The sequence below is a fragment of the Gigantopelta aegis genome, chromosome 9 (genome assembly GCF_016097555.1).
Source record: "Gigantopelta aegis isolate Gae_Host chromosome 9, Gae_host_genome, whole genome shotgun sequence".
Classification (NCBI taxonomy): Eukaryota; Metazoa; Mollusca; class Gastropoda; order Neomphalida; family Peltospiridae; genus Gigantopelta; species Gigantopelta aegis.
Window position 1 is genome coordinate 29252075 of NC_054707.1, and position 12175 is coordinate 29264249.

General features: G+C 37.2%; 1 protein-coding gene across 1 annotated transcript in view; it reads left to right on the plus strand.

The window, feature by feature from the left end:
• The window catches only part of LOC121381358 (bcl-2-like protein 2), a 36771-nt gene extending 25115 nt beyond the window's left edge, over positions 1–11656 (plus strand). Inside the window, exon 2 of the mRNA XM_041510640.1 lies at positions 9425–11656. Coding sequence (XP_041366574.1) covers positions 9425–9565 — 141 coding nt within the window. The 3' untranslated portion in view covers positions 9566–11656. The remainder of the gene's footprint in view (positions 1–9424) is intronic.
• The last annotated feature ends 519 nt before the right edge of the window (positions 11657–12175 follow it).

Consider the following 12175-nt stretch of genomic DNA (forward strand, 5'->3'; position numbering starts at 1 on the left):
TCATTAGTTCAAAGATTCAGTAGCGAGTAAACCCTCCACGTGTCCGGATGACTGCCTCCAACCTCCGTCTCATCCCTCCAGTTAAACGTCAGATTTGTTGAAGGGGCAACTGTTGCCACTCCCGATGCAAAGCTGCTTCCAATTCATGCACATTCTGTACAGGTGGCTCCATTGACTATATATGATGCCTGATGATGTCCCAAATGTGCTCCAACGGATTCAAATTTGGACTCATGGCTGGCCAAGGCAGAGTGGTTACAGCGTTGTTTTGGAGGTAAGCTGTTACTGCCCGGGAATGTTGGGGTCTAGCATTGTCATCCATGTACACAGGCCTTGTAGCGAGTGGGTGGTTGTCGAAATGAGGGACAACAACTGGTTCCAGGACATCTCGAATGTACCAATCACCTGTGAGATTGCCTTATATGGTGATCAAGTCAAGCTTACAGTCGTGTGACATACACCCCCTAATCATTACCGATCCTCCACCATAAGGAACACATGGCCTGATATTCTTAGATGTATAGGCTGTATTTCTCTGCCTCCAGACCTTTACTCGACCATCTGTGACATGACACATGCACAAGGAATCTGCTTTATATAGTCCAACCAATGGATTCTTCACCATGTTCTCAGATTCCAAGCCCTTTATGCTAAACACCATGCCAAACGTATTCTCCGATGGTGATCTGCCAGTAGGGGGCATTTGATGACCCTTCAGGATGCATATCCTTCTGATGTCAAGCGGTTCCTCAAGGTTCTCAAAGACGGACATCAATTAGGCAGCCATTGGTTCTTGTGACATCAAAGGCTGTGGTATGTGTTATCCTATCTATGGGATGGTGCATATAAAAGATCCCTTGCTGCTAATCGAAAAGAGTAGCCCATGAAGTGGTGACGGGGGGTTTTCTCTCTCAATACCTGTGTGGTCCTTAACCATATGTCTGATGCCATATAACCATAAATAAAATGTGTTGAGTGCATCGTTAAATAAAACAGTTCCTTCCTTCCTTCAAGCTGTGATATGTCACACGACGTCATCCGATCCGAGGGAGGTCCACCACATCATTGGTTTGCTCATGTTTCCTCACCAATCGACTGATGACTGTGTGATGGTAGCCAAGTTGATGCCCAATAGCTTTGAAGGACATCCCTGTTGAATGTATTCCTATTATCTGCCATCTTTGCGCTTCTGATATCCTCCTTCGTGCCTTCTTCTCAGTGAATGATTTAACTGTGCAATACAGCGGAGTTAAATACCCATATTTGGTGCGTGAACATACTGCATTTTGGAAAAAGTTTGGGAGGCATGATGCACGCATGAACAGTCGCATTATTTCTATGGAACACCATTCTGGTGATAATCACCACTGATATAGCAGTTGCAGTTATTTGTGATATATTATAATTCATTATATCAGCGGTTGCTTAATGTTTTTACAGGTGTATAGATATTTTGGGATTTAATTACACTTATAATGTTATGCTTCTGACTCCAATTGTGGGATTCACAGCAACACAGAAGTACTAGTATGCTAAATTCACTTAGGATAAACAGTTTGTTTTGTTTTAACGACACCACTGGAGCACATTGATTTATTAATCATCGACTATTGGAGGTCAAACCTTTAGTAGTTGAGACATATAGTCTTAGAGAGTGGAAAGCTGCTACATGTTTCCATTAGTAGCAAGGGATCTTTTATATGCACTATCCCACAGATAGGATAATGCCTTTGATAAACCAGTCATGATATACTGGCTGGAATGACGGGGAGTCGATCTTAAAGTGACCGTGCATCAAGCGAGCACTTTACCACTGGGCTACATCCCACCCTGTCTCATGGGATAAAGTAAGGCCAAATGAAGAAGATACATGCACAACTCACTTGATATATGGCTTGGAGCTGGGATATGAAGCCAGTATTTATAGTTTTAAATCCAGTCGTTTACACTAGTGCTGTCCCAAAATGTAATTTTTTTATGCAGGTTATGTTACTTTGTAATAGAGTGCTCCTTCCTCTCAACCGTGGCTGTAATTTAAAGTTTAATAAACACTCAATCAGGCCTTTTCCCAAGATTTTTTAAGGCGCTTACGATTTTAGCATCAGTATAACACAAATCAAGCCAAAATAAGTGGGGTATTGGGTTGACAAGAGTTAAGGGGGTGTTAGGATAAAAATGATTGATTGCCAACTTAACTGTACCTTTAAAAAGTGCTTCACCTATCCTTTATTCAGTTAAACAGTACAGTTGATTCTTCTTTGATCGGCCTTGAAGCTTGATTGCTCGGCACGGGAATCCCGTTACATGTAAGCGGTCCCAGTAGATGTGGTAAAATTACCAAACACAAATTGTGAGCAGACAACTGGTCCATTGTTAGGTATTTAGGAAGTGTTTTACCTGTCATAGTGATTAGGTGTGCTTGTGATATACTGGTACATAAGGTGTTTGCAAGAGGTAGTCTGTACTTGTGATAATTGTTTTTCTAAAGCACATCAAATCAAGGCGTAGCGGCAATTGATTTAAGGCGCTTCCATGCTGTCAAAACACTTACTTTACGGACCAAGGCGTGTCGGGCCGCTACACCTAACGGCCCTGGGGAAACCCCTGTGACAATAGATGATATGCACATGTATTTGTGTGCTGAGGGGGGCGGGATTTAGCTCAGTTGTTTGAGTGCTTGCATAAGGTGCTTGCGTCACAGGATCGAACCCGCTCGGTGGATCCATTCTACTGATTGGGTTTTTTTCTCGTTCCAACCAGTGCACCACAACTGGTCAAAGGCCATATGGTATGTGCTTTCCTCTCTATGGAAAAATGTATATAAAAGATCCATCGCTACTAATGGGAAAATGTATATAAAAGATCCATCGCTACCAATGGGAAAATGTATATAAAAGATCCATCGCTACCAATGGAAAATGTATATAAAAGATCCATCGCTACCAATGGGAAAATGTATATAAAAGATCCATCGCTACTAATGGGAAATTTAGCGGGTTTTCTCTGACTATGAAGGGGCGGGATGTAGCCCAGTGGTACAGCGCTATCTTGATGCGCGGTCGGTTTGGGATCGATCCTTGTAGGTGGGCCCATTGGGCTATTTCTCACTTCAGCCAGTGCACCACGACTGGTACATCAAAGGCCGTGGTATGTGCTATCCTGTCTATGGGATGGTGCATATAAAAGATCCCTTGCTGCTAATCAAAAAGAGTGGCTCATGAAGTGGCGACAGTGGGTTTCCTCCCTTAATATCTGTGTGGTCCTTAACCATGTGTCCAATGCCATATAACCGTAAATAAAATGTGTAGAGTGCGTCATTAAATAAAACATTTCCTTTCCTTTCCTGATGACTATGAGTAAAAAGTTATCAAATGTTTGACATCCAATAGCCGATGATTAATAATTCAATGTGGTGTCATTAAATCTGCCAACTGTTTTGTGTGTGTACATTATAGACCTCGATGGTGTAGTGCTTAAACCATCAGTTCTAAGGCTTGCAAGTATTTGTTTTGTATGTCTATGTTAACCAGCTATTTTTCACATTTGCAAACTATTTTGGTTGGTTTCCAAAGTGGTAATTTGGTTTAATATGTATTGTAAGAACCAGTCTATACAGAGTATTAAAAAAAAAAATGGCTGGCTGAACATATCCCATGCAGCTCTGCATTCCCAGTCTGGAGCTCCACGCGGTAAGACGTGTTTGTTTCGCTGGTGCATACTGCACATGTTTTCGTGTGCTCGACTTGGGGATCCTTCATTTCGTTGTTTTTGTCAGCGAAATGAAGTTTTCTACTGGGATGTATGTGGCCATTGGAACTGATTGAACACTGGAACGCTTCTCGTTTCAACAGTCTGCACCACCAGGTTGGATTCGTTTTTAGCGAGATTCCTCGCCTCCACGTCATTTCTCCGTCTGACTATGTCGACTTGTTTTTTCGTGACTCGTATGACGGCCATTCTGCAGAACGCACGGTTGTTCGCATTTAGTCTCATGTCCAAGCCTGTCCTAGCAGCACTGGAAGATTACTCATTTTTTTTTTATTAAATAGTCCGATCCTCTCTTCTTTCTCTTATTTAATTTTGGACTGTCCTTCTAAAATGCTCCAAATTATATAAATATTCGGCCGAGCAGTCAATTTTTTTTTTTTGGTTTGTAATATTTTTATTTTTAATTTTTTTACTAATTGCCATTTTCAAATTTCTGCCCATTTTCAACTCTACCCCCCCCCCCCCCCCCCCATCCCGTGTCAGGTCACCGATGTTATCAGAGGTCGGACTCAGGATGGGCATGTTCGAAACCCTAGTGGTATATGGGCACATTAAACAAGTTATCATTATCATCATGCAGCTCCAAACAAGAGTGAGTTTTAAAGCCACATTACACTGACTTCTCTCACTAACCACAACAGTCATCCATTAATTTGCATTCAGGACAGACAGCCCAGATAACTAAGGTGTGTGGTCAGGACAGTGTGTCTGAACCTTAATTGAATGTAAGCATGAAAATAAATTGAAAATAAATTGTTATATATGTCAGTATCACTGAGGGTTAAGACAGGATGGAGGCGGGGACAGTCTTGGCCATCAAAGGAAGAGAGGTGTGGTTTAGTAAGTCATTTCTAATTACTTTCTGTAATTATTATGAAGAGGAAACATGCTGCCTTCACTCACTTCAAATATGACAGTATAATATACCGTAGCCATTGATATTCCAGTCATGGACCACTGGCTGGAATGGGAAATAACACAGTGGGCTTACCAATGGAATCAGTTATGACTCACTACCTCAGTTAGTATGACTCTGACCACTGAGCTACATTGTTTCTAGCAAAAGAAAACAGGATTCTTATGGTTAGCACATTTCCATGAAAATGCCTGACAATGTCTGTTCATAGAAATTGTATTCTTGTATTTGTAGAAGAAAATCATTCAAAGATACAGTGTAGCCCGAGCCAAGTCTGGCTTCCCGCTTTTCACAAACTGATAGAATATTGATTTCTTTGCAAAACAGCAAGTGAATGATTAAATGGCAGCCTCCTCTGTGGAGGCGGGAATAGGTCAAGGTCATCTTGTTAAGCTCGTGGGAATTTCTCTTTACACTGACAACTAGCAGACCTAGCTGACCGTTCTTACTCATTGGTTAATTTCAACATTTTCTTCATGACTTCCAATAAACAACTGTTAATCTCAACTGTAATATCTAATGAGTGTCTTGAGAAAATTAGATTTTAGATGAAAACAAAACCTACAAGACATCTAGTGTTTCCCGCCCTGTGCAGTATACAATTAAAAATAATGGCTTGTATTGATTTTTCGGTTGCTGTGCGCAGTGAAGGATGTTGCTATATTAGGAGGAAATAAAGGCGGGAAAATAGCTGGAGTTGCTTTGTCAGCATAAACTGCCAATTATGCAGACGTCATATTGACTCTGAAGTTTCATTAACTGGTATTAATGCACACAGTGTCACAAGTTAATATCCGAGATTAATATCATGATAATGGTTCTGGATGTGGTTTATTGTCTGTGCTCTGGATAGAATCACCATCATCACTATAGCCATACACTGTCAGACTTCTATATTTGACACTTTAATCAGTAAACAGTTTTTTAAACTGGACACTTTGGACATATTGACTTGACAAACGTAGGTTTTAGTCATTATTTATTGCTTGAGGGGCTTGTGTCACGATTGAACTGCCTCGATGGACCAATTTTCTTGATTTTGTTTCTTATCCCAACTAGTGCCCCATATCTAGTATGTATATTAACGGGTGTGGCATGTAGGCTGTCCTTTCTGTGGGAAAGTGCATATGAAAGATACTTTGCAGCTGATAGTAAAACATAGCAAATTTCTCTAAAGACTACAGAATTACCAAAAGTTTGACATCTAATAGCCAATGATTAAATTAATCAGTGTACTCCACAAAACAAAGATTATTAATGTTAATATACAAGCTGTAAAGCTCATTCTTTCAGGATCGATCACACTGAGTGGCCCCATCCCATCCCTGACTGGTACATCAAAGACTTTGATATGTGTTGTCCTGCCTTTATACATACACAAGATACCTTGCTGCTTTATCAGTAGAAGTAGCTGGTGGTTTATTCTTTCTCGACCAAATGTGAAAATATGTAGCACCAAACAGCCATAGTTTAAAATATGTAGGACACCAAACAGCCATAGTTTAAAATATGTAGCACCAAACAGCCATAGTTTAAAATATGTAGCACACCAAACAGCCATAGTTTAAAATATGTAGCACACCAAACAGCCATAGTTTAAAATATGTAGGACACCAAACAGCCATAGTTTAAAATATGTAGCACCAAACAACCATAGTTTAAAATATGTAGGACACCAAACAGCCATAGTTTAAAATATGTAGCACCAAACAGCCATAGTTTAAAATATGTAGCACACCAAACAGCCATAGTTTAAAATATATAGGACACCAAACAGCCATAGTTTAAAATATGTAGCACCAAACAGCCATAGTTTAAAATATGTAGGACACCAAACAGCCATAGTTTAAAATATGTAGCACACCAAACAGCCATAGTTTAAAATATGTAGCACCAAACAGCCATAATTTAAAATATGTAGCACACCAAACAGCCATAGTTTAAAATATGTAGCACACCAAACAGCCATAGTTTAAAATATGTAGCACACCAAACAGCCATAGTTTAAAATATGTAGGGCACCAAACACCATAGTTTAAAATATGTAGCGCACCAAACAGCCATAGTTTAAAATATGTAGCACCAAACAGCCATAGTTTAAATATGTAGGACACCAAACAGCCATAGTTTAAAATATGTAGCACACCAAACAGCCATAGTTTAAAATATGTAGCACACCAAACAGCCATAGTTTAAAATATGTAGCACACCAAACAGCCATAGTTTAAAATATGTAGGACACCAAACAATAGTAGTTTAAAATATGTAGCACACCAAACAGCCATAGTTTAAAATATGTAGGACACCAAACAGCCATAGTAAACATGACTGAAAGGTTATTTTGCTGTATATAGACATATTTCAAATATGCAAATGTTAAATACTGGTAGATAATGTACACCAGGTGTATATATTTTGCAGTTGTTGAGGAGCTTTACCGACAGCACAAAAGTGCCATCAGTTATGCTCTCTACCTGTGGCAATTTATATCTCAATGACAGTAATTACCATTGGTGCCATCATTAAGTTCGAGCCTGAAATAAAAATACTTGCTTCAGTTTTTTCTAAGAAAAGAAATATTAGATATGCAAACAGTATTCAGTTTTTAAAACAAATGTCCACTCTTATTATTTGTATCTAATAATTCCATTGAAAACAAATCATGTCACCAAATTACCTGGCCACCCAAATCCACCCACCCATCCACTCAATCCATCCACACATCAGTGCGTCCATCCCATTCATTATCATTCAGTAGATTTACACCCAGGATGAAAGTCATTAATTTGGTATAAATAGATTTGTACCCAACTGCCACAGCAATCAACTGAGAAGTCATTAAATATTAATTTATAATCATTCTGTGTAACATGATGGCAAAATTATAAAATAATTCCAACAGATATTTATGCAACATGTACACCATTTATTGTGCATGTATATTTCAGGATAGATGTGCATGATATATATTCAAAAACTAATGTTATTGATTTAGTTTGTTTTATCTGAATACTGTACTAAATTAGTACACAGTACCACACATTGTATCTGCAATTTGTATTTGCAAGTGCATTTGTATTAACTCAGTCTTTTAAAAATATTGTTCCTTTTACTTGTTAAAAGCTCTACCCTGAATTTGCTGTCAGTATCCATATTGATAGAAAATGTGTCCAGAAATAACTGCCAAAAAAATCAATAAAAAATCAGGATTTTATATTGATTTTTGTTGTAATAATTAATTTTATTTCAAGTATTCATTTTAATTGGATATTAAACATGTTTTTGTTTTATTATCTTCTAACTGTAGTTTTATTTGAGCATTCTAGCATTTGTAAGTACCAAAAACAAAACAAAAAACCTACATGTCACCTCATTGGGTTTTGACTTGATAACTATTGGCAGTATTAATTTTATTATCATTTGCATACTAATACACATTTACTTTGGCTCAGTCTGTTGAAGATATTTAACACTGGCACCTTCATAAAATGTAGGTATCTCCAGACCAAATCAATTGCCATATTTCCAATAACATTAAGCATCTTTTTAAACTGCTATATAAGCAGTATACAAGTCCACACAGACTGTACACATATAAAAAGTGTGGTACCTTATTATATTTATTCCACCTAGAAGAAATGTTTTGTTTTGTTTAACGACACCACTAGAGCACATTGATTTATTAATCATTGGCTATTGGATATAAAACATTTGGTAATTTTGACAGTCTTAAAAAGGAAACCCGCTAGATTATTCCATTGGTAGCAAGGGATCTTTTATATGCACCACCCCACAGGCAGGATAGCACATATCACTGTCTTTGTGCACTGGCTCCAGCTAGAAGAATAAGACATGCCAGTTATGAGATTGAAATAATGTTTAACAACCCTAATGTTCACACAAACTCACGGTTGGATTTATTATACACTGAACTTATGTACACTGAGTAACAACTGTAGAGTAAACAAAAATATATAGAGGATAATAAACAAGTTACCAGTTATCAATTTTATGTCCCCCATGAAGTAATTTTCACTTATCACGAGCTTTAGTGGATGACAAATGAAAATTATTTCACAAGGGACATAAATTTTATAATAACTGGTACCAAGTTTGTTATTCTATTTATTACCCAGCTATTTTTTCTCTCTAAAAGCCTTTTATATTCCATATACATATGGAGAAATGATAACACACTGTTTTGAGTATTGCTTTAACTTTGTATTGTAATAACATTCTGGAATCTTATATAATTTTCAAAAAAACAAAGTTCTATTTATTCTGTTAAAAACTATATAATGAATTGCATTAAAATAACATTTTATTACAAATGTCACCAGGAAAACAGAGAGCCATAAACATGAACACTTTAAACTATGTGACTTTATTTTGTGTTTGCCAGATTGTGATGACGTCATCTTTTGTACCGACATGGTCATTGGTTTGTAAGCATGAAATTGTCCAATAGTATTGTACATAACACCAATTAATGCAGAGTATTTTACACAGAGAAAATTTTCCCCCTTATTAGTGACAACTGGGGTAATAAATTAGTTTATTGTGCATATTACTACCAATCAGAACAGCAGTTTGGTGGTGTACCTTGACTTGAACATTCTTGCACCTGAAATTTTGACATAGAAATCTTGGATTTTGCACAATTGAAGACAACCTGTTGGTCTTTAAGAGATATCGTAATTTGTATACAAATCTAGTTAAAGATATTTTCCTTTTTTTCAGGATGGCTTTGTGGAATTCTATGCACAAGGACAAGAAAGACGAAATGAAAGCCCGTGGCCTAGTTTAAAGCAGATTTGTGGGTATGCTGTGGGCGCTATTGGAGTGTTGACACTGGGTGCCATATTGACTCAAAAATCTTGAGATGGATACATTACTCGATGTTTCTCTGGCATATTTTCATCAACAATCGGACCAGCGAGGAAGTGAGAAGTTAACAAGTTCATAAACACAACAGTGTACCTAAAGAAGCAACAGTAGATGGGAGTTTGATGTGTACTTTTGTAGCTTGAACTCAGCTTAAGATACAGAGATGCCAACATCTGCAGTTATTTTCATACTATAACCAGACTTCTCAGCCTTTGTGCAGTTCACCCTTTTAAAATATTGTTTAAAGATAAATGAGTATTAGGCCCACTTTCCATTAACGCCAGTTTATCAATACAGGGCATTTATATAGTACCTTTTCCTTATATGCAATTCCACACAGGTATTCAATGCGCTGAAAAAAGTCGATCAATGAGCGATTTTTATGCATGCAAATTTTCAGCGCGGTTATCTCATAACATGAAGCATTTACTTTTGGTCTAAAGTAAACTCTGACAACGTCAAATGTTCTATGGTAATCCACTTGAGAAAACGCAAGATATATGGAAAAGCACGTTTCAAGTCTCTGAAAATTGCAAGAACGACAGTATCATTCGCACGAATCTAAGTTTGCATAACCTATTAAAGTATTTTTTGTTTGCGCCAAATTTGGAGATCACCATTTACTTGAATATAATGGGTGACGCAACAAGGAAATGGGTTACTTGAATTTATTTCTGCGTAACCGATAAATGGGTCACGCAGATTTTCAATTATCAGAGGCTTGCATTTGCATGATAAAACATGTTAATGGAAAGCAGGACAAAGCTACATGTATGTTTCAAGTTTATGGAAAGATTAATTAAAATATTGCCTTCCACAACTTGAATTGCAAGTGAGACCAAAATGTTGACTTTTGTTTTGTTTTCAATGTTGGCATCTCTGAACCTGTAGAAACATAGTTGTGTCCTCACTCTGTTCTGGTGTTTGTCAGCCCTTTTACCACAATCACATGGTTTTATAGTCTGCATCCGTCTACAATCGTACTATTTATTGTTAAGTTTTCCTCTACATTTTGATTTTGATGTTAGCATCTAGTGTAGTATATCATGTAATGTATGTCATTAACAGTGTTGTATTATAATTCTTTAAACATTGGTAATAAAGAACATAATTTTTTTACTACTAAGCTTGAATGCATGCAACTCGGTTACAAATTATTTTTAAAATGTTTGTTAATGATATATACATATATCTGTAATGAGCTATGATAACATAACAAGTATCTGGCATATTTACTATCCATATGACACTAAATAAGTGGGTGACTTGCATGTTTATCAACATCATGGTCATATACTAATAGATGAGTGACATAGCCACCAACCAGTACATGACTTGCACATGTACTCTTCTTGTGGCTACCAGTCTTTACTGTAGGCGACTGGAATCAGATGCCAGTTAAAAAATATAAAACAGAAACTTTATACCTCATTTTCTTTTGTGAGATTCAAACTTAATGTAAGAGTTCAAAGCAGACACTTATGTGTCATGTGTTTAATGAGGATGAAAATAAAAATATTTTAGCCAATATAATGGGTTTGAAACCTCGCATGAAGTGTTAAACAGGCATAAAATATCTTGTTTACATCCCTTCCCAGCCAACAAATGATCATATAGTGATCAGACATGCCTAGTCTTGGACAGAACTCTCTGGGGAAGTCAGAGCTTGCACACACAACAGGTTTCTGATAGAAGCACAACAAAAAGTCACATACCCATACTCATTAAACATAGGTGTGGTGTTTTGGTTTTGGTAGTTTTCTTAGATGACAATATCACTTAAAAAGTTTGTATTTCAGATTTTCATTATCATTAGAAGTACAAAATGTACACATAGCGGGTAATCACATTGTAATACTAAACAGGATGAGGGATGTGTGAGAACAAGGTGCTACAAGATGACAGGGCAGTATTTACCATCACTGAAGTAGTTTGTATTATTTCACTTCTTAATTAACAGGAGGCGGGACGTAGCCCAGTGGTAAAGCACATGCTTGATGCATGGTCTGTTTGAGATCGATCCCCATTTCTCGTTCCAGCCAGTGCTCCACAGCTGGTGTAACAAAGGCTGTGGTATGTACTATCCTGTCTGTGGGATGATGCATATAAAAGATCCTTTGCTATTAATCGAAAAGAATAGTCCATGAAGTGACGACAGCCGGTTTCCTCTCTTTATATCTGTTGTCCGTAACCATATGTCTAACACCATATAACCGTAAATAAAATGTGTTGAGTCCGTCCTTAAGTAAAACATTTCCTTCCTTCCTTCCTTCTTAATTAAGAGGCCTGTTTGAATATGTCTGGCATATCACAGGGAGAATAATAGTACATGTAGTGTTCTGGTTAATCTAGATCATGGAGTATTTCTGACTTAATCATTTAACCAGTTATGAATTCATCAATCACAAGTTTGGCGATGGAGTAAAATTAAGTACAGTAGGTCTCTGGTGCACTATTAAATGTGGATTTTATATTTAGCTTACATTTAGGCATACTGTTTATTTATTTAATGCATAAATGAGTCTTGTCATACAAGCTTAATTGCAATTTACATAAGAAAAAGAAACTTTAGAAGAATCTCAACATTTTACGTGTTTTTCCCCC